General features: G+C 35.2%; 1 protein-coding gene across 1 annotated transcript; it reads left to right on the top strand.

Annotated features, from left to right (window-relative positions):
- The first annotated feature begins 242 nt into the window (after positions 1-242).
- Positions 243-5357, top strand: LOC127082177 (probable ubiquitin-conjugating enzyme E2 24). The gene is made up of 9 exons (XM_051022406.1): positions 243-684; positions 1091-1726; positions 1824-3302; positions 3388-3525; positions 3626-4045; positions 4136-4199; positions 4309-4448; positions 4539-4850; positions 4952-5357. The coding sequence occupies exons 3-9, from the start codon at positions 1842-1844 to the stop codon at positions 5183-5185; spliced, it is 2769 nt and encodes a 922-aa protein (XP_050878363.1). The 5' UTR covers positions 243-684; positions 1091-1726; positions 1824-1841; the 3' UTR covers positions 5186-5357.
- Positions 5358-24435: the final 19078 nt, after the last annotated feature.

Consider the following 24435-nt stretch of genomic DNA (forward strand, 5'->3'; position numbering starts at 1 on the left):
CTAATAAATTCTCTAAATAGCATATAATCATACTATTCACCAAAAGTAAAAGTTATTCTGTGTCCCATTATCACAAAACTAACTCAAATTCCAATCAAACACGACTAACTTTTCTTTTATACTGATGCAATGAGGTGGAATCAAATACCGTAAGATATAGAATAATTCTTTTTCTTCATTTTTTTGTAAAATTTGGATGAAAAAACAAAACTCAAACAAAGTTTTAGGAGGATTCGTTTTAAGATATAGAAACATAAATATAGTTTAACTGTCTTTATCTAAGACAACACCATCTGTGTCTTGTACTGTCTGTTATGCTTTTGTTCTTTTCTCATTCTTCTTCTTTATTATACAACACCACCCATACCTTTCCCATTTCTCTATACTCCATTTTCTCACACATACACACAAAAACTGTCTCTGAAATGATTCCCAAGTTCAGTGGTGGCGTTGACGACGGTGGAACTGGCCGTGGAGCTACACCAATCTGAATTTCCACCACCACCCACTTTCTAAAACTCTAAAAAAATCAAATCTTTGAACCACCCTTCTTTCATTTTGTTATGTTATTATGTTCCTTTTTTTGTGTTTAAAATCATGGGGTTTCTTGGTTTTCTAGCTTGGCTCTATAAACTCTAATAGTAACTTCTATGGGACCAACCAACCTTCTTGGTGGTCCAAATGGTACAATCACAATCTCTTCCTCTGCAATTTCATTTTTAATAAATCATAGGTTTCTGTTTTAACTCATTCTATTACTACTATGCTGTTGTTTTCTATTGAATATATACTTTTATGTTGAGTGCTAGAAGCGGCTATATTGACTTTAAACGCCTAGGAATCTTAATAAAGTGATTATTAGTTATGACTTTTTTAGAAATGATTTTCAAGTTTTATTTGATCAAAAAGTAGTGATTCCTTTAGATTTTGTTCCTTTATATGCAAATAAGGATTTTTTTTCAGTTCATGAAAAAAGTTGTTCCCTTGCCTCATGAGTTGTTATCAGCTTATGGTTATGGCTATCTTCTAGTTTTGTTGTTTTCTTATTGAAAATGATTAGAGAAAATACTCACTAGTCTTCTTGTTGCAGGTTCAAAAGAAATTATCTGGTTTTGACTTTTTGCTGTGAATCGAGGAACAGAAAGTTTATGTTTTGATTTGTTTTCTGGTGATATTCTTGATTTCGACTACGAAAATTTATTGATTTTGGATATCAACCAATTCTCCTTATATCAGGTAGATCTGGTAGAGTGTTTGGCTTCACCGCGGGGCAAATCTCCTTTGGCAATATAGCTTCCGAGTCTCTCGATCTCGGAAGAGGCAAATTTATTAGCTACTATCTGGAAACTACTTATGTTTGAAGATTCTTCGGTGTCGGGCAAATCTCCTTTGGCAAAAGTTACTTAATTTTCTTTGTCTTGATTCTTACTAGTTTTGCAACCTTTTCTTTCTGTGAAATTTCCAGTGCAAACTGGGCAAATCTCCTTTGGCATTTCGGAGTCGTAATAGACTCCAATTATCCCTGTTGGGCAAATCTTCTTTGGCATTAAAGTTCCGGTTTCAGTGATCAAAAGAAACTGGTTTAGTATCTGTAACAAGTATCGGTATCGATCAGACGCATCTTGTTTTGTATACAAAATACCCTCTTAAGTCAATATTGACTCTTCTGTTGTGGATTGCAATACGAACCGACATCGGTGCTTAATGCTTCTATTTGCTTGAAAAGGTAAGGTTCTTCATGAATCTCTATTATTGCCTTTTATTGTGTTAAGGAAGTTATTTTCTGGTATCGCGTTTTATTATTGTGAAACACATTATGACAGACATCAGACATATAGTTGATGGAAGCTCAAATGACTGATTCGGACTGGGAGACTTCGAGCGAGAGCAGTAGCAGTGACGATCAAGAGGATATTGATTATCTATATGGTGGCCAGGCTCAGAGCATATTGTCTAGTTTAGAGGAAAGCATCGGGAAGATCGATGATTTTCTCTCGTTTGAGAGGACATTTGGTTATGGAGATGTCGTCCGTTCCTTGTCAGACACTTCTGGACAGACGGGGAGGGTCGTTGGTGTTGACGTGACGGTGGATTTGGAAAATGTTCGAGGAAACATATTAAGAAACGTGAACTCCAAGAAACTTCTGAAGATTCGTTCCATTTCGGAAGGTGATTATGTGGTTAAAGGGCCGTGGCTTGGTCAGGTTCGGAGGGTAGTGGACAGATTAACTGTATTGTTTGACGATGGGACGAAATACGATATCACTACCTTTGAAAAAGATAAGATTTTACCACAAACACCTAATTTTCTTGAAGATTCGCAGTATCCGTACTATCCAGGACAGAGAGTGAAAGTTAAGTCCTTGACCGGTTCTAAATCGGCCAGATGGCTATGTGACAACTGGAGAGACAACCATGATGAAGGAACTGTTTGTTCTGTGGAAGCAGGTTTGGTGTATGTTAATTGGGCTATGTCAATTCTTCTGGGTTCTAATTCGAATGAGAATTCTCCTGCGTGCTGGCAAGATTCCAAAAACTTGACCATGCTGTCGTGTTTTTCGCACGCAAACTGGCAACTCGGTGACTGGTGCATGCTTCCTGTTGAAGACCAAAAGGAACAAATCGAAAAGATGATTCGAGATTCGCCTGATGGTTATCTTCCTAATAAGCATAGTACGGCTAGAGAATATAGGAGAAGAAACCTTAACTCTAGCATGGAAGAATTGTTTATTATTGGTAAGATAAAGACCAAAGTCGATATTATTTGGCAAAACGGCGAAGTTACTTTGGGGTCAGATTCACAGAACTTAATCCCCGTTAATGTCATAAACACTCATGAGTTTTGGCCTCATCAGTTTGTGATGGAAAAAGGTACTTCTGATGACGATGATGATAAGGCTAGCAATCAAAGATGGGGTGTTGTTCTATCGGTCGATGCAAAAGAGCATACCGTAAACGTGCAATGGAGAACAGTTGCGACATCCAAGCCAGATGATTTGGCAGGAGAGCCAACATTGGAAACTGTGAGTGCGTACGAACTTGTAGAACACCCGGATTTTTCCTGTTGTTTTGGTGATATTGTGTTCAAGACCGCTCAAAAGCACGTTGGTGGTTATCGAGCTGAGAAAAATAATGCAAATTCAATGAGTGACTTGAATGTGGAAGTTCCTCTCATAAAACTGAATCAAATCAACTACCAGAGTAAGCCTAAAGATAACTGTCACCTGTCCCATATCGGCAATGTTTCTGGATTCAAAGATGGCCATGTCGAGGTGAAATGGGCTACTGGTTTAACAACTAAGGTATACCGTCAACTTTCAGTCCCTCGTTAGTATTTTGTTTCCCTATTCAATAAGCTGTTTTAATTATTTTTTTGTACACGAACAGGTTGCACCTTATGAAATTTTTCGGATTGATAAGCACGAAGGTTCAACTGCAACTCCTGTCTCTTATGAAACAAATGTTGTCGACTCGACTCAAGAGATTATTGATCATGGAAGTCTATCTTCTGACCAAAAGGGAAAGGTAAGAGAAATATCTCATTCGCGAGTGATCTCGTATTTATTAGCATCCATATATGTATAATGACTATGCTTGTGTTGTAATATAATTTATTCGTGATCAGGGCTTGTTAGATTGTAATGGTGATAAGCATCCAGGAGAGAGTAGTTCCTTTTCCATTCCTCAAGCCGCCTTTGAACTTTTCTCCAGCATTAAAGCCGGCGTATTTCAAAAACTTGGCTTGACATCATTTTATGGAGCTGTTTCCACAGTTCCAACATTTGGAGAGGGAAATGCGCCCGATTTTGTTGGCAAGAAAGATTCGGAAACTTGTAGCTCTGACACTAACTCACATACTGCGAGCTCGTTGCAGTATGCTGAAGACTCGACTCCGTATTGTGAAGTTTATAGGGTTCATGAGACGAGCAATGTTGCAGTTTCTTTGAACAGAAACTGTTCAGATCAGTTGAAACAGTTCGACGTGATCCATACTTGCTCAGATCACCACTTTTTCAACGAGGGAAAAGGGCTGCCATTATCTCAGGTTACGAGATTGACACATTACTTAAGCGACATATAATTATATTGAAAGCATTTCGCCTTATTTTTTTCGTCTCGGTTGAATCTTTTGTAGGTTAAGAAAGATTGGGCGAAAAAGGTGCAGCAAGAATGGAGCATCCTGGAGAAAAATCTTCCTGGTGCATACTTCTTATTTGCTTGATTTTATAGTTAAATCTCTCGCACTATGTTGTTAATATCCATCGCAGTTTCTGCAAATTGACATACAATCTGTACATGCCTAAACAGAAACTATTTACGTACGTGTTTTCGAAGAAAGAATGGATCTCATGCGAGCAGTCATCGTTGGTGCGTCAGGGACACCTTATCACGACGGCTTGTTTTTCTTCGACGTATGTTTCCCTCCCGAGTATCCCAGTGAACCACCGGTAAGTTTTCGAATGAAGTTTTTCTTTTGTTTGCACTTTGCGCGACAATCTATATGATCCTATCATTGTGGCCTTTGAAATCTCTTGTAGATGGTGCACTATATTTCGGGCGGGTTACGAATAAATCCTAATTTGTATGAGTCAGGGAAAGTGTGTTTGAGTCTCCTAAACACGTGGAGTGGTACTGCAGCCGAAGTGTGGAGCCCCGGATCATCCACGGTTCTTCAAGTCCTTCTCTCTCTGCAAGCTCTTGTCCTTAACGAGAAGCCTTACTTCAACGAGGCTGGATACGACCAACAAATCGGCAGAGCCGAAGGAGAGAAAAACTCGGTGAGTTACAACGAGAATGCTTTCCTCCTCACCTCCAAATCCATGCTGTATCTATTACGAAACCCACCGAAGGTAAAATAACTATCCTCTCATTTTCTTAATCTTCGTGCGAAACAAGTTTGAAACACATAGTTAAGTGGACTGAATTGTAACGAAACTGATTGCGATTGCAGCATTTCGAGGCATTGGTGGAAGAACACTTCCGACAACGTGCCGAACATATACTTTTTGCTTGTAAAGCATATCTTGAAGGAGCTTCTATTGGAGGTGAAAAGAATGAGCATGAAAACCAGAAGGGAACTTCTGCAGGATTTAAGATTATGCTTGCTAAACTCTTTCCTAAGCTTGTAGAGGCGTTTTCTGGTAAGGGAATTGATTGCTCCCAGTTTGTTGACATGGAAAAGTAAAAGCTTAACAAAGTTGAGTTAGTTTTATGTGTAATATTAATTTGTTTTCATATGTTTGTGTAATATATCAAGTTATGCTTGAAGAATAAAAAACACTTGTAGTATGTGTTGTGTATCATATGGCTTGCATATGTGAAAATATATGATGAATAAAAACAGTTTGTTATGTGAACAGTTTTGTAATGTCTGTTTTTAATTCTTCATGATTAAAAAAACTAAAAAGAGTGCACATACTAATAGCACCTTTATATATATATATATATATATATATATATATATATATATATATATATATATATATATATATATATATATATATATATATATATATATATATATATAAAATTCTTTTTGAAGTTAGAAGGAGTCTGATGTCCCGTAGGGTTTTTCTTACTTTAGATTTTTGTTGTTTGTCAATTTAGTTTTTGATTGTTTGTCGTAATTGAGTCTCCTCACATAGCTGTGCATTCTAGAGTTAAGGGCTAAAATTTGTTTACGCATGCATAAATCAAATTTGATTAAAGTCGAAACAATATGGTTCTAGTTGATTAGTCAACGGTTTGAATTAAAAACCGCATGAAAGCATGATTCAAATCCTACAAAGTCTTGATTCAATGAAGCACTTCATTTTTCTCAAAAAATGAATTTTTTGAAGTATTATTCGAATTAGAGAATTGGGTGATTCGAATCAAATTTAAATGTGAAAATCAGAAAATAAATCTGTATTTTTTATTCAAATCAAGAAAAATACTGACTCGAATAAAAAAAGTGAATTTGAAAAAAATGAATTTGCTTATGTATTTCTGATTTAAATCTAGGAAAGATTGACTTGAATCATGGAGGTCTTGATTCGACTCAAAGAATATATTGACTCAAATAAAAAGAGTTTTCATGTGGTATGGTTGAGATTGACAATCCAACGAGGAAAAATGAGTTTGTTTTCTCCTAAATTGCTTCGATAGAATTGTGTGGAAGTTTCTATGAACGGATTGGAGTTTCTATTACCTTCAAACAGGTCAAGGCTCAGACAAGAAACTAGTAGGACTTTAGGAGAAGTTACTACGGAACCGACGCTTGAAGCTAGTTAACTGATTTTGGAAGGTGGAAGTCAAAATCTTGCAGAGATCAATATCAGAAACTTTATACATCAAGTTAAGATCTAGATTGTAAATTTGTTAATTTTCAACATCATCTTGTATTTAGTGGTTGTATTAACGATTTTGTATGAACAATTTGCAAATCATAGTGGAAGACAACAAACTTTCAATTGAAAACCATTGGAGAGTTGGATTAGGCACAAAGAGAGGATGAACATGTTGAATCACTATAAATCTCTCTCTCTCTCTTCTCTCTCTCTCTCTCTCTTCTCTCTCTCTTCTCTCTCTCTCTCTCTCTCTCTCTCTCTCTTCTCTCTCTCTCTCTCTCTCTCTCTCTCTCTCTCTCTCTCTCTCTCTCTCTCTCTCTCTCTCTCTCTCTCTCTCTCTCTCTCTCTTCTCTCTCTCTCTCTCTCTCTCTCTCTCTCTCTCTCTCTCTCTCTCTCTCTCTCTCTCTCTCTCTCTCTCTCTCTCTCTCTCTCTCTCTCTCTCTCTCTCTCTCTCTCTCTCTCTCATATTTCATTTAGAATTTCATGTTCTTAGGATTTATTGTTTTTCTTAAAAATTGCATACTATTGGGACTTACAACCTTTCATAGTTCTTATATAAAGATTAGGTCTGTGTTAGATAAGATTATGAACAATCTTACTTGTTATTTAAACTAGAAACTTTGGTTATAGAATCCTTATTCAAATGAGTAAATTTGATTTACACATGTCATGTAAAATGAACTTATTTCAAATTGAAGCATGGAGTGTTTTAGAATTTTCATTTATCCTTCATTTTGGTTCTAGTAATAAGTGTATTACATCATCAATCCAATTGCATATGTTATACTGGATTAAACCACCGTTAGAATATTAAATAGTATGTTTTGTAAGTATCATAAGTTATTCTCATAGTGATAATGGTGTATACTGTCATTTAACCCGAATTCACTATGGATCTTAAATGTGGTGTTGAGTACTTTATTTCCTTTCAAACATTGTGTGTAATAGGATGGCAAAGATGGTTGACGAGTATTTCACAAATCATGTTGAGGAACATAAATAGCCTAGACGTGATTCTCACATCTTACATATGTATGAGTAATATCTATGGGCCTTGTGGTATTTTGGATCGAACTCTAGTCTTGACAATGATAACTTCATATTTCGACAGAGTTGTGCATGTTATAGTTGAAGTCTGTTCAAACATGCAGGAGTCGAATATGTGTGTGTTATAGTCAAAGCATGTTCTAGCCAGGGCCGGCCCAATCATATTGGAGGCCCCGTTCTAATTTCGAAAATGAGCCCAATTTTTTTAAAAAATACAATTATAATAATTAAAAAAAAAAATCAAAAATACAATTATTATTAATTAAAAATAAATTTAATTATAATTATTTTGAGTTTTGATCAATCTTGATTTTTTTGTATGTATTGAGTTTTTATCATAACATTTATTTTAATTATTGAGTTTTTTTAATAACATTTTATTTATTTTTATTAATATTTATGGAGAAAAAAATTGAAAATTTCAAAATTTGGGGCCTTCTAAAATTTGAGGCCCTGTGCTGCAACACATACTGCACTTGCACAGGGTCGGGCCTGGTTCTAGCATGCAGTTGTATAAGTTAGTTTATAGCTTAAGTTAGCTTAGTATTTAAGTTATCTTGTAGTCTATAAATAGGTTATCCTCTCAGGTTATTGAGAGAGGGTTAAATGTTAGTTGTTGTTATTAACTTGTAACTTTTTACCCTAATTGGAAAAGTGAATAGAAAAACAATTTAAACCAAATTCTTGTTCTTGTTCTGACCTCTTTTCTCTCTTTCATAAAACTAAAAAGGGTTTCTTATGCTTGTTAAAGAAACTCAATCTTTCTCATAGTTTTATTCGTTCCCGGTGCAATGATTATCACAAAAAATTGATGCGGTGAGCATGGATCAAGATGTCGTCAACGAAGTATGAGATTGAGAAATTCATCGGTGTGAATGATTTTGGTTTGTCGAGCTTGAAGATGTAAGTCCTACTGGTTTAACAGGGTTTGTTAGAAGTGTTGAAAGGATCAAAGAAGATGGATGATGCAATAATGGAGAAGGAGAAGTCGATGATGATCAAGAAAGACCAACGTTTTTAAAATTATGTCCAAGATTTTGTACATTTGAGAACCATATTTTAAGATTGTCTTCATTGTCACTAGATGTCTCATGTTCTTGGACAAATGGGTTCATCCTTTCCATCTCAGTTGGAGCTTCATAGATTTTTTTAAGGGTGTCCCACACTTCCTTTGCAGTGCTACATATAAAAACATAATAGTACTCATTAGTGATTAAGGCACTTATAATTAATTACTTACTTTGAAACCATTTATGCACTTTTCTCTTTTATATTACGGTCCACGTATTGCCCGATTTGTTCACTACTTCATTATTAACAAATGAATAGGAACAAAAGATCCTTTTAAAACATAACTCCGCAATTCAAAATCAATAGAATAAAAAATCATTTTTATTCTCTCTTTCCATATAGTAAACATTCCATCATCAAACATTGGATGTGTGTTCATGAAAAGTATCTTATTAAAAGAAGACGTATTTGAAGTTACCATACTACCTCGTGAGATGATTAGTCTTATAACAGGAATTAGTCTAAGATGCCACATGTTGATAAAGTGACTCCAAACACAAGAAGGGAGAGTGAATTGTGATATTTGAAAATCGAAAACAAATTATAAAAACTTTTATTTTTGAAAAAAATTATATTAAAATAGACAAATAAAAAAAGAGGTATCAACAAAAAGATAGAAAAAAGTTGGAGAAGAAGAGAGATACGCAACAAAAAGAAAATAAATAATGGAAAATAAAGAGAGAATAGATAGAGAGATTGCACCAAACATTTATACACGTTCGACCTAACCACTTGGCATACTCTTGTCCCCAAGAGTTTCCTCTTGAGAGTTCCACTAAAATAAAACTTGAGCTTTTACATGATCATATCAAACAACCTTCAACTACAACTTGAGCTTTTACACAAGATCAATCCAAACAACTTTCAACTATAACTTGAGCTTTTATATAGGATCAGCCTACGAACCTTTAACAAATAATAGAGCTTTTACACAAGCTTATCTCAATAATCTTCTCCCAAGCTTTTATCAAGTTTAGCTTTCAACCTTCAAATATTTTACAAAGATATTACACAAGAGAATAACACTTTTGAATAAAATAAGTTAATCACTAAACAAATACAACACAACTCTAAAATGACTTTTCAATCTTTCAGTACTACGATAACTCTAGTGGAAAGAGATTTTTTTAGAAAGAACGATGGTGTAGAAAAATAGTATAAAGATTTTCTATTTATAAAAAATGGTGCAAAATGCAATTGAGGATAAGTCTCCTTTATATAGGAAAATATTTAGTTAAAAATTAAATGATTTGTGGGCCAAATTAAATTAGGTAATCGGTAAAAAGAACGTTTTAATCAACTAACGAAACCTTAAAAATGGAAACCCTAATCCTTAAAAGAAAATCCTAAAATGACTATATACTTTAATTGATTAATGATTTTACTAATCGATTAGAATGTGAATCTAATTGCTTTAATTGATTTGGCCAAGGAATAAGTTAGAAATAGTGGTGACAATGGATCGAAGCTTCAGATACGTTGGTATGGGTGGGGGACCCTGCAAAGATAGCATTTTGACGCTTAAGTCAGTATGTGAGTGAGAAGAGTCAAGCAAAATTGTTTTTGAAACTTGTTTCCTCAATTGGGTGCTCTCTCTCTCTCTCTCTATATATATATATATCTATATATATATATATATATATATATATATATATATATATATATATATATATATAGAGAGAGAGAGAGAGAGAGAGAGAGAGAGAGATAATGAACTCACTATTCCTTAGGAGTAAATTACGGAGAGCCGTTGGATGCACTTGCAATTGAGATTCTTGGTAATCATCAGGATGATATTTCTCGAGTGTTGAGACGATTCTGGAAGGAGTGTGGTTCCTTCATGGTGGTCGATCGGGTGGCTTGTGCATAACAAGGTGAGGGATTGGTACGTCAGCTTTGGACAACGACCACTCTATAGATCCCCTTCAAACAGACGAAAGAGAATTGTTTCAGTTTCTTGGGGATTTATGCATTTAATGCTCCAGGCTTCAAAATATCTCTTTGAAAGTATCATCATTATGGATCTTGGGAACCGAAACTCTCGATTACTGCGTGCGAGTGATTTGACATGTTTGGTCGAGTTTTTTTGCATGGTAGGTTATAGTTTCTAAAGAGTCAACGCTACTTTCTCTGAGTCTTTTTCCTAGTTCAACAACCATTTACTTTCCTGCATCTGAGAAGTTAGTGCGCTATGGGTAAGAAATCACAAAATAGTACTCATAAGTCCCAGAAGAATACCTCATCTTCTTGGGTGGATTCTATATACTCTTCCATTGTTTCTTATTTTGCCAAAGTGGACGCTCTTGATGATGAATTTACTGAAGTTCATCAATATTCCTATTGGGGAGTCATGAGTCCCACTAAGGATTAAAGAATATGTAACAAATATGGAGATTGCGCCATTCCATTTTACAAGTTCACTTTCTCCATCATGGGTATTCGCTTACCTTATATTGCCTTTGAGAGAGAAGCCTTGAAGCATCTAACAATGTCTCCTTTACAACTTTATCCCATAAGTTGGACGTACGTGAAGGTATACCAATATTGGTGTGAATACTTGAAAGAAAAGTCTTTTGTGACCCTTTTCTTTCATCTCTTTAAATCCTGTTGTGACTCGGCGACTCAGACCCATGGAAGATGAGTATTTTATTTGGATCTGGCTGTGTGCAACTTTAGGCCTCTTCTGAAGCTACAACCTTTCAAATATTGGTTATTTCTAGTCACCCCACTCATCTGGAGGCACATGCCATAACTTGCGTTCTTGGGGACATAATGGAGGGAAGATGTGCTAAATTGCTCCCTAATACCTTCCACTTACATAACCAGCTCCCGAACCCAGTTTTGGTTGTGACGACCATATTTTTTGTTCTTTAAAGGTTTTATCAAGATTTTCCCTTTACTTTTGGAATAAATAAACTTTTGCGATGACTCCTATGATTTCCAGCGTTTGTGCACTCGGGTACTTTTCGCGCCGCGGCAAGTAGACCTATCAGCCTTTTCCTCTTTTTTTGTACATCATATGGAGTACCATGTAGTGGAAGCGCATATGTGTATATATTTCTATTTATGAAATGAAATACTTTGCTACCTGTTTAAGGTGTATTTGTAGGATCCTTAGTGTATAGCTCTAGATCTTTACGAATTTACGAGGTCTTCTCTCAAAGTTAATTGGACGCCACTAAGGTCGTTCTTGGCCAAAGGTTTCTCACCAGCAGATGAAAACTAGATCAAAGGTATATGTGTGGCCAACCCTCTGCGGACTCTGGAGTGGCTAGATGCTAGAGGAGGGTGACCCGTTATTGCCTGTGGGCTATGGGACTTAATTGTTGTAGTTGAACGTACAAAGTGTCTCTGGAAGTACCACTGACTTTAAGTGGAGAATTGGTTGTTGTAGTTGGACGTACAAAGCGTCTCCGGCAGTACCCCTAACTTTATGTGGAGAATTGATTGTTGTACTCGAACATACAAAGTGTCTCCGAAAACACCCATGAGTTTATGTGAACTGGGCTTCAAGCTCATTGTTTGTACCCTAGACCCACCGTTAATATGCACCAATACAAAGAAACAAATATTTCATAAAATGTATTATTTTAATTATGATCACAATTTTTTTTTTGGTAGATAATGATGGTCGTTATACAATTATAGTATTTAATATAAAAGGGGTAAAGGAAACATAACCAGGCGGGTTAGTCGTCGCTTATTCTTTTGTTAGCATTTATCGACCAAGCCACTTTTTGAAGGACAAATGCCCATCCTACCGAGTTATCCAAGGAGGGAAGCTACATTAATTTACATGGTCACGCCTTCTCCTTTATCTTTATGGAGATCTTGGTAGATTATTTTCCCCTAGAGGTCAACGTTGATGATGGCCAGTTCTCCCTATAGATTGTGATATTTTGGCTTTAGATGCACCGACGAAGCTATGACGTCTAGCGTGGCTACAAATGGTTTTTCCAGGATACAACTGTAGATTCTCCTACAGGGGACAACATGTAATTGGGAATTGATCGCCCTAATATCCTTTCCATCGAGGAATGATACCATCAGCTCCACATATCTCCAAGTACGGATGGTTGTTCCGATGAACACCTGGAGGTCAGAGCCTTCATACGACCATAGGCTTCCTCTGTCAAGGCCCATCTTCTTGAGCAACTCAGAGTACATAATGTCATAGGAGTTGCCTCCATCGATGAGGATCCAGAAGACATCCAATTTCCATATTGTAGTTGTGATTAACAAAGGGGATTTTTTTTGGCAACACCTTCTATCTTCTCTGAATCTCGACATCCCAACATGGGCCAGGAAGGAATATTTGTCAACGTGTTGCATCCTTTTTGTGGATAATAATTATCTTATCGATATTCCTTTTCATAGTCCCCTTAGAGGGGAGATTTTCCTGAGGTAGTCCTCTAGTGATGACGATGATATACATGCACTTTCCTTTACTTGCCTCTCTACTTTCGGCGCTAGTCCCGACAATTGTAGTCTTCGATGGGGACCTTTAAGTGATTCATCCCTATCTATTTTGCATCCTATAAGATACTCAATTAGTCGTTCGTTCTTAATCATCTCTTTGGTGACATCCTTCAGCTATATTTAATCGTTAGTGTTGTATTTGTGTCTCCTATTGAAGCATAGGTACTTCAATTTATTGACGCGAGACATTTCATTAACGAGGTAAGAATGCCATACTCCTCGCTTCTAAATTTTGGTGTTACACGGTCCTGGTAGATCTTCTCCCAAAAAATAGAAAGGAGTGTACTTGTCATACCTTCCTTGCATACCCCGGTCAAGTTCATCTTTGGGCCGATGGGAGTCTTTCCCGGTTGGGCGACTAGAATGGGTCTCGACTAAAGAAAGATTGTTGAAATATGTGTTCAACTTCTTGTCTAATAACATGTATGACTCAACCATAGTAATCATCAGTTAGATGGTCTTCAATTTCTTCCTCCTTATCTTCAACCTAAATGGGTGGTCCCTCAGGAGGCCATTCTCAAAGACCCAGCACTAAAGGCCCTTTATGACCCCTTCGACTTTGACAACAACTTGCATATAGGTTTATGTAAGACCGAAAGCTTCAATTATTTCCATGGACAGTCTTGTTCAGAGCAATTTCTCTCATAGGTTGTCTCTTCCAGGCTATGAAGCGTGTAGAGAATTGCTCACAAAAATCTGTGCAGGATAAAATGCTCTCGTCCGATAGGAAATTGAACCACAACCTGGACAGTTCGATAAGATTTAATGGAAATAACTTTCACTTAGATGTGTCATCAACACTTAAGTAATTTAGCCACTCATTGGAAAGATGAACATGTTTGTCGGGGTCCCCTTTTCCATCATACTCGCCCAGTTTAGGAAGCTTCTCCATGGATTTTGGTATCCTGCTTTTCAAAATCCTAATAGCTAACTGATGCTTCGTCTGAACCTTTCCCGAGTGATTCTCTTTTTGAGTCAGGGAAGTAGCACAACTACCCCTCGTGGCTCTAGGGAGGAGTCTGGTGTTTTTTGATCCTATGTTGATCTCTCAAATGAGGAGATTTTTCTTTCTTCGCCCCGGATGGTGCTGGGATGACAATATGAGTCTTCTTGGACCTAAACTCTTTGACAATGTTTATATAAGGTGGAGCGTCATAGATGCTTTCTTTGAGGCGTTGTAGCCTTCCTTCGAGTGTGTTTGAATTTTGTTGTCGAACGGTGTTGTACACACTGCTCAACAATTCGATAATATTATGCATTTTGATGTTCACTTGTAACACTTGGAGATCAGACAAGACTCCTGGTTGCAAGACTGGAGGTGGAACAGAAGGACTAATCAGAGTAACTCGAACAGGTATGGCTGTCTGTGGAGCCTAAACCAGATTTGGATGTAATGCACAACGGTTCCAAGATATTCTTGGCGAAGGAGGTAGAAGTGGTTTATTGAATCGAGTAGCTCTAGATCCAACCATCACTTGAAGTCGTAAAAACTAGAGATCTGGAGATTTGAGGAATCAAAATTGAGATGATGCTTTATTTAATTAAAATGTGATGGATCTTCGTGTTCCATTCAGAATACTCTTGATTCGGTGACCTAAGAAGGTGACGGGCTAATGAATCGGAGAGAAAACACGAACCCGTGGAAATTGCATGAATTAGAAGTCGATTCTCACAAATGGCGTCACTGTTTCAGTCAGGAACCAAAAATGAGTTGGAAAACGATGGATCGAAGCTTCAAATATGTGAGAGAGAAAAGTGAAGTGATATTGTGTTTGAAACTTGTTACCTTTATATATATATATATATATATATATATTATATATATATATATATATTATATATATATATATATATATATATATATATATATATATATATATATATATAGAGAGAGAGAGAGAGAGAGAGGAGAGAGAGAGAGAGAGAGAGAACTCGTTATTTGTTAGGAGTGAATTGCGGAGAGTCGTTGGATGCACTTGCAGTTGAGATCCTTGGTAATCATGAGGATGGTAATTCTTGTGTGTTGAGAAGATTCTGGAAGGAGTGTGGTTCCTTCATGGTGGTCGGTCGGGTTCGATATGGCCGACCCAAAACAATTTTAATCAATCAGGCAGTGGGTTAACTTTCCTAATTGATTAGAAACACTTCTTAATCAATTTCATACTTTCCTTGATTGGTTTTAAGAAGTTTTAATAGAAATAAGAGAGGTTTGAAAATTATTTTGTGTGTGTGATTTCCTTAGTACTTCAAGACTTACTATTGACCATTTTACAAATAATTTGATTGCACTAAAGTGCTAAGTGCGGGATCAGACGAGCTTTCACACATTCAAACTTTAAAACTTCAAATTTCTCTACTTGATTCAATGTTGATTAACACTTCGATTGGAACTTGAATCATCTGACTAACGAGACTTGGGATATATTCTTCTTGATTATATGCCATCATTAGGAACTACTAGTACTAGAGAGTTGCACTCAATTGTACCTTTGACATTTATCACCATTTATCATCATTAAAACCAACTAACGATTTATACTTGCACAACACAAAGATCTATAACCTGCAGGTACAAGGTTCATCTTAGGGTTCTAACATATATATTGTAGGGAGTCTCCTGTAGAAGAAAGGTTCCCTATAGGGTTCCAACGTATACTTAGTAGGAAGTCTCTCATAGGCGGAAGATTCCATGTATGGTTCCAACATATACACCATAGAGAGTCGTCCGTAGGCGCTAGATTCCCCATAATGTTCCAACATATACCCCGTAGGGAGTCGCTTGTAGGCGCAAGGTTCCCTGTAAGGTTCTAGTATATTTCTCAAGGAATGTGCAAATTCTTTGTCGAGATTCGTACCTGGTATATAAGGCATAGTTTATTAAAATGCTTTTAGGGCCTCGTTAAAAACACATACCCTTGTAGGAAAAATAGTGCCACCTTGACGTGTTGTTTCTTTATTGATCATATTTTCAATGTTGCATATTGTTTATCCTCAAATGCTTTATTCAACTATAATAGTGTCTTAAGTTTACAACATTCCAGGTTATGTGAACCTTTTCACCTTCTAAGATTTCTAAGTTGTACACCATTGGGATGATTTTTGTCGTACTCAAAAATCCCTCTGCCAATTAGTGAACAACTTTCCTCTTTGTCAATGCTATTACTTGCTTTAACATCAGGTTTCCTTCTACCATTATTCAAAGTCTTAGCTTGGTATTATATCTTGTTGTTGCCTCTTGCTTTTTCTCAAATTCATAAATCTGAGACATTTCTCTTACCTCATTCATCAAGTTGGAAGAAATCTTCAGCCCAACTTGGTTGACTTCATTATTAAAGTGTTCTTGTCGCCATGTAGGCATGTTGACTTCAACAGGAAGCATTGCATCAGAGCCACATACCATTCTAAAGGGGATCTCTTTGATTAATGAGTGTGGGGTTGTATGATATGACACAATACCTCTAATACTCAACGATGTCCTCTATAATTGTGTTATCAAATAGACATGATATTACACTTAGTAATTTAAACTTTGTTTTATATTGAAATAAGACATAGACTACCTCGGGAAGATGCTTGGTCCATAGTACCTTAGCCTAATCCAATTTCTTTCTCATCCTTGTGAGTATGATTTTGTTGGCTAATTCCACCTGACCATTCACATGGGTTGTGTCGATCGAAATGAACTTCGTTTGGATTCCCAATTATTTATATAAGTCGACCATGCATGAGCTGGCAAATCGTGTTCCATTGAAGTAGTCCACCAATAGAAACGTCTTACGCTCACTGCTGTTATTTTTGCCAGAGCTTCTGCCTCTACCCACTTGATGAAGTAGTCCACCCCTACTAATAGAAATTTGAATTGATTTGGTGCCATCGGAATATATAGTGTGGGTTGAAGACACATTTGAGCTTATTGTGATCCAAGTCAGTTAATCCAAGACGTTGGATGTTACAAAGAGTTTGACTTTTATTTTAATTACCTATAAAATAATACAAACAGATGATGATGATGATGATGATGAATTGATAGTGAAATTTTTTTCTACATTGACAATACATATTAATTAATCTCAATTAAAAATAACTAATTTTGAAATGTTGATTTAATTGTAAAAAGATCGACTAGTAATGCTAATAAAAATAAATAAATAAAAATATTTTTTTATACTCTGTGAATTCTAACTTGTTCCTAATTTTAGATTAGGGGCATCATCCTTATGCAAAAAATTTGTATTAAAGAGAAAATGACAAACTTTTGAAACAAATATATTTTTTTTTATTCTAAGTCTTTTTAATAATATATATTAAAAAATGTTATCATTATTATTTGAAAAATATTAAAACATAAAAATTATAGAAAAAAAATTAAAATGATTTTTCAATTACTATGTAAAAAAAAAACAATAAATATTTAAATTATAATAGAAAATTAATTAACAATTATTGGTATTGTGAAATGAATTGTATATTTGATTTACCTTTTGAAAATGTTATAAACAATTCTATAGATGTAAAATTGATTTTAGAGTAATTTTGAGGGGTATGGTTATTTTAAAATAAAATTGATTCTATCTTCATAATTATTCTAATTAAAATTTGAAGATTTTGAATTTAAGTGGTTTTTACAATAAAATAAAATATACAGTGTAATTCACTTCTACACAAAGCTTATCCAAATATAAATCATTTTACTTTCAATTCATTTATACTTAAAATTAATTGTAAAATATTGATTCAATCAAAATCAATTATTTTCATCACATAATCAAACACATGCTATGTGATAATGAAAAAACAAATGGAATATTACAAATGATTATAAAATTAGTGTTTTAAAATCCAAACTCTTTTGGTAAGTGAATTAGAGGATATAATGGTTTGTAACGTCATCGAATCATAGTTTCAATTGATTCAATAAAAATCGACGTGATCCATCTTATTCACTGGTTAGACTAGGCATGGCAATATAACCCGTACCCGCGGGTACCAACCCGAACCCGCCCCGAAGTTGACGGGGAAAACCCGTTTTGACTGGGTTTGGGTTTTCCCCGATTTTAAAATATGGGGACGAGTCGGGTAATGGGGACACTAGTACCCACCCCAAACCCGTCCCCGAACCCGCCCCATTTATTTTACTATGTACATTATTATTTATTTTTTATAATTTAAAATATTAAATATGTGGTCAATATTTTGATATTTTAATTTGAATTTATTATTTAAAATATTTGAAATGTATGTATGGAATTTTTTTAGATTGTTTTATTTTATTATTTGTAATGTAATTTTATTTTGGAAAAATAAATATTTTTATTAAAAAATTGATTTTACTAAATGAATGGTAGCGGGGCGGGGATACCCGGACCCGTTTGGGACGGGTTTGGGTTTTGATTCCCCATCCCCGTTTGGGTTTGGGGCGGGGAACGGGGATTGTTTGGGGATTCGGGTTTGGGTTTGGGAGAGGTAAAACCCGTCCCCGACCCGCCCCGTTGCCATGCCTAGGTTAGACCAGTGAACTAGTGGATTTCTTAATCCGACATATTTTTTTTGATCCAGTTCATTTATCTTTTTATATTTATTTTTTAATTTAATTATAATTTTTAATCCTTTATTTTTATTTTTAAAGTTTTAGTGCCTTAAAATCTGTTTTTATTAATATTTATAATTATATTAATTATTTATAAGAATATAATAATATTAAAATAAAATAAAATTTTGTCAAATTTCAATATTAAACCTGTAACCTTTCAAAATTATTAGGATCATAGTTTTATCAAAGTCACCCTAAATTCCTTTGATATGTAATTTGGTCAAAGAGAAAGAGTAGAGAGTTATATGTTATATAATTATAAGATTTCTCTCTAATACATTCTCGTTAAATTTATTTATTATAAATCATTATAATATAATAATATAATAATTTTAAAATTTTAAAAATTAATTATATGATATGATAATATTATAAATTAACAAAAGTTTTTAAAAAAATTATGTTATCAAAGGAAAATGAAATTATATTTTCACATTAATTTGATTAAGTTAATTATGATCTTATTATTTAGGAAAAAAATATATTATTAAAAGAAGATGAAATTAAATTTTCACCTATTATAAATAAAAAATTATTATTTTTAAGTAAAATTCACATTATTCTTACCAACTTTTTTATTTATAGATTTTTATTTTTCTACTCTATCTTTTATTTTTAATTATTTATTTAAAGCTTAATATTTTTTTGTATTCTAAATTAATTTACTAATTTATGGAATTATTATATTAAACAATTACTTTTTCAACTTTGGTTTATTTATGTTGTTATATTAAAAAGTTATTAAGTTATTTGCAAGGATAAATTTATAAATTTTCTTTTGAATATTTTATAATTATGAAATTATGTTAAGAATTTATTTCATAATTTTTTTTAATTGTATAAACTAAATTAGAAATTTACGGTCGGATTAATGATTCACTTATTCGATCAATAATCCAGTGATTCAATAGCTTAATTTGGTCGATTTTAAAATAACCACTTTTTTCAATTAAAATTCTAAAGTAATCATTTTTTCAAAATATTTACCAAAATAACCATTTTTCAAAAAATATCTAACCTAGACGCCAGTTGCATGGGCGCATCCAATGAAAATGGTATTCGTTGGCGTCACATACAATGGCGCATGCATGTGAAGGCGCCACATGCAATGACTCATGCATGTGTAGGCTATGTGTAGGCGCCACATGCAATGGCGCATGCATTTTGCACTCTATGTGTGTGCCAACGCATGTGGCTACTGCTCAACCACTCATCTATAAATACATCATCCTCCCTAAATTTTTCACACAACTTCTTACTCCCTCCTTCCATTTTCCTTCAATCTCCTTCAATTTTCTTTAAAATGTCTGCATATTCATACTTGTGTCCTTATATTCACAAGAAAAATATTGATTTAATCTTTTCAGTAGCGCAACCTCCGATGAAGATCCGACTTTGGAATGTAGATACGTTCGAACATCTTAACAGGACCTTGAATCGTTGGTTAGATGGAGACATTGCAGATGATGAAAGGATCAGAAGAATTCAATGGCTTGATACGACGTTCAACCAAAATGGAGAAATTTGTTTCTGGGTTAATATTAAAACTGACAGAGACGTTCACAGGATGATGTATACTTCTCACAAAATTGTTTTGATGGTTGTAATCGCATAATTATGTTATTTATGTGTTGTATTTGTTTGTGATGTTATTTTATTTATTGTAGTTTCTTATGTTGTTGTTTAATTATTGTATTTGTTCTGCTTATTATATGAAATGAATGTTGTTTTGTTCTGCTTATCATATGAAATGAATGTTGTTTTAAATATAAAGCAAAAGAGTTACAAATAAAATTATCTTGTTGCGCTTGTTCCAACACTGTGATAGTTAGTACGATTATGATTGGGTTGGCGATATAAACTACATAATCTAATCACTTTATTCGCCGTATCCATTTCGGTTCGAATACGGGTGTTATTTGGACGATCCTTTTCTTTCTTCGCATGATTTCATAGTGTTAGAGAACGTCCCCTTGATATGCATGCGAGTAATCCTCTTTTACTACCACAGAAAAGCTAATTTTGTAAACATTGCAAAGGTTTATGACTTTATAAATGTCAGATGGTAAGTTGGAAGGATCATGTCGAACCTTTGAACATACCGCTATGACATGGGAGCAGGGCATACGAAAGGCTTGGAACTTTCCGCAGTCGCACCAACCTCTATCTAGTTTCACTCGATAGTGTCCCCTCGACATGCCTTCATTGTGATCCATTGATTCAACAACATTATACCAACCTTTAGGACGGTCTAACATCGTGACCACATGTGTGTTAGCTTTGGCAGCTTCCTCTTTAATGAATTTCATTGAAGCATCACTAAACAACTGCCCAGATTGTAACATTGAACTCCATTTAGAATGTATGATCTCAAACAACGCCCCTAGCCTAAAATAGGTTGCTTGCACTAAAGCGGTTATTGATAGGTTTCAGATGCCTTTGAAGACAGAGTTCATTATTCCACAAGATTTATTGTCATGTGGCCCCATCGTTGACCGTTGTCGTATGCCCTAGTCCACTTCTCCAATGAAATATTGTCGATTCACCTTACTGCATTTGTGTTTGACAATCTAATATCTTTGCGGTAGTGTTTGAAAGAAGGTTCTATTAATGCATACCCTGCATTGACAACCTTCTTCCGTAATATTTTATCTTTGATCTCCCGCATGAAATTTTGAGCGATATGTCTAATGCAGTAGCCATGCGTCAAAGGAGGATCCTGCTAGCCATTATCAATGTTTTTATAGGCACTCACTATTGAAAGGTGTCTGTCTGAGATCAAACATAAGTTAGGATGAGGAGCACGTGCAATCAGATATTGTTTAGGAAACAACTTCATCCCCCAACAGTCTCCCCTTCAACTAATGCAAAGTCGATTGGAAAAATATTGTTATTTCCATCTTGTGCCATTGCCATCAGTAGTGTTCCTTTATATTTTCCGTACAACCATCTACCATCAATTTGTATAATAGGTTTATAGAAAGCAAAACCTTTGATGCATGGTTGATATGCCCAGAAGAGTTGGTGGAATATGTCATTACCACTAACACAGTCTGTATGAGGTATACGCCGACAACGTTTCCAAACTTACAATAGTCCCTAGAGTATAATGCTTAAGTGCCATCAAGTATTATAGAAGTTCTTTATATGACTCCTCCCAATTTTCAAACACTTTTTCAACTGTCTTAGTCCTAGCTATTTATTCCTTCCTGTATGATAGGGTATAGTTGTATTGTGTAACAACATGCGAGATTATTGTACTCACCTTTAACGACAGATTGTCGCTAATGACAGATAAAATTTCATCGCATATTAACTGAGAGTTGAGTTTGGGATGGTCCTGCATTGGGTTCGTGATTAAGCATGTATGAACTGGACTCATAGAACCTATCTCCCACAAACCACTCCTCTTTCGGTAAAATGCTGACAACCGGAACAGACAGAGCTCATTTTGACAATAAATGGGGTAGATGATGCATGGTATATGGTGAGCGCATAATTAAAGGTATGCGCCAAAGGGACTGACGCTTGATATATAGATATAACTTAGGCGTCACTTGCAATGACTTATACGAAGAAGCTTGCATCATAAGCTTATGCTTCAGACTACAAGAATCTCTGCCACGAATCAAGCATGCAGAATACAAGGCAAGGCATGCACTGTTGGTGTAAGCCCTAGAGGCCAATACTTTTGGTACTTGTATCGAATTATTTATTAATAATAAAAGGCATTTTCTTTATTATGGTTGATTAATAAAGTCCCTGGAATAGATAGTCCGTTTAATGTATTAAGTGTGACTTAATCATGAGAACACATTAAACATAAGGGCACTATTCTTAAAGTATCCGTAGTCGAGCTTTAATATGAAGTGGGATAACATTAAAGCATTAAGACTATTATGTTTGTAGACTGATGATCACATCTCATGGATCATGGATAAAGAGTTATCAAGTCTTAAACATAGGTATGAATATTAGGAGTAATATTTATACCGGATTGACCCGCTATGAGAATACTATATATAAAGTTATGCAAAGTGTCATAAGTTGTTCTCATGGTGATAATAGTGTATACCACTCTTCGACCTGAAACCACTATGGATCCTAGATGTAGAGTTGAGTGCTTTATTACTGATCCAACGTTATCTGTAACTGGATGACCATAAAGACAGTTGATGAGTACTCCACGAAGCATGCTGAGGGACATGAGTGTCCTAGATGGAATTTGCCAATCCTGCGTAACAGGATAAATGTCTATGGGCCCAATATTGAACTGGACAAGGGTGACACGGTCTATACCTTGTGTTCAATATAGACATAAGGGCAAAGGGGTAATTATACACATAATTATTATCACAGGAGGTTTTGTCAGATCACATGACATTTTCGTGACTTGGGTAGCAGTGATGTGTTGCTAGATACCGCTCACTGTTTATTATGTTAAATGCGTGATTTAATATAATTGCCAACGCCGCGAAAACCTATAGGGTCACACACAAAGGAGGGATTGATGAGAGATAGAATAATTAAGTAACATCGTAAGGTACGATGTACTTAAGCAGAATACGAAATATGGTAAGGTACCAAATACTTAAGTGATTTTGGCATATTATGAGATATAGGCCAAAATGCACTTAAGTGGGCTTTTTGGCTTGAAGCCCACACAAGTGGTTCTATAAATAGAGCTCTTGTGCAGAAGCTTTGTATGGGAATACAACACAACTGAAGAGTTGGAATTTCGTATCTCTCTCTCACTCAAAGCCTTCATTCATAACAGCTAGCACTGCGATTGAAGGAATCCGTTCGTGTGGACTGAGTAGAGACGTTGTCATCGTTCAACGTTCGTGATCGCCCTGTGGATCTGTATCAAAGGTTTTTTATCATTATCAGAGATCTGCACCAAAGGTTTGAATCGCCACAAGAGGTAACGATTCTATCACTGATCATGCCCATTCGTAAGGATCACTAAATGGAGAAATTTTTAAATTCCGCTGCGCCTTGGATGGCTATTCTCCTTCAGTGGTATCAGAGCCACTTACGAAACCATGAATCTGATATTTGTTTTTGTTATGTAATAATATGATTAAAACAGAATGAATCAAAGGTTAAATTGAGATCGATCAAGTTACATATATGTGATATATGTAACCCTGATGCAAAGTACATTATATATGATATAATGTTCTTGTTTCGTTCATTCAAAAACCTCGATGATTGTTTTCCTTTGAGCGATCAATGGTCGTTTGCTTCTTGATCCGACATTAGTATGGTGAAGCAATGACGTGTTGATCAATCATACTGAATTAACAATCGAGACGTGTTTGACGGTTTGAAATTGGTGCATTAGGGTTAGTGACGGCACAAGGGTTGTGTTGTCAGAGAGTTATGCGATTGGGGTTTGAACGCACAAGAGTTGTGCTTCCTAAACACTTTTTGGAACAGTGTTAACCGATTAACGCGTATGGTTAACCGGTTAACGGAATGCGAAATAAAATTTTTGAGATTTTTTAACAATGTTAACCGGTTAACGCATATGGTTAACCGGTTAACGCAAGGCGGAAAACAGTTTTCCAAGACATTTTCAAACAGTGTTAACCGGTTAACACATTTGGTTAACCGGTTAACGCAAGGCAGAAAACAATTTTTTCAGATTTCAAAATAGTGTTAACCGGTTAACGCATATGGTTAACCGGTTAACGCAAGGAAATTTTCACCCATTCGGCTAACTCAGTGCTTTAAAAGTGTCAAGTGTTGATACGAAAAGCGACATCGATTTTAAATGAATTATTCATTAAAATGTGATGATCGGTCGTCGAAATTTAATTTGATTTTAATTAATTAAAGGAATTAATTATAATAATAATAAAGTGTTTATTATTGTCTTGTGGTGATCGGTTATGGCCCTAGTTTTCCTTTGTT

This window comes from Lathyrus oleraceus, chromosome 1, assembly GCF_024323335.1.
Source record: "Lathyrus oleraceus cultivar Zhongwan6 chromosome 1, CAAS_Psat_ZW6_1.0, whole genome shotgun sequence".
Taxonomy (NCBI): domain Eukaryota; kingdom Viridiplantae; phylum Streptophyta; class Magnoliopsida; order Fabales; family Fabaceae; genus Lathyrus; species Lathyrus oleraceus.

Excerpts from the sequence above, each read along its gene's own strand:
- LOC127082177 (XM_051022406.1), top strand. The coding sequence starts at position 1,842 with ATGGAAGCTCAAATGACTGATTCGGACTGGGAGACTTCGAGCGAGAGC. Across the intron at positions 4,046-4,135 it reads AAGGGCTGCCATTATCTCAG|GTTAAGAAAGATTGGGCGAA; the intron begins GTTACGAGATTG and ends AATCTTTTGTAG. Across the intron at positions 4,449-4,538 it reads AGTATCCCAGTGAACCACCG|ATGGTGCACTATATTTCGGG; the intron begins GTAAGTTTTCGA and ends AATCTCTTGTAG.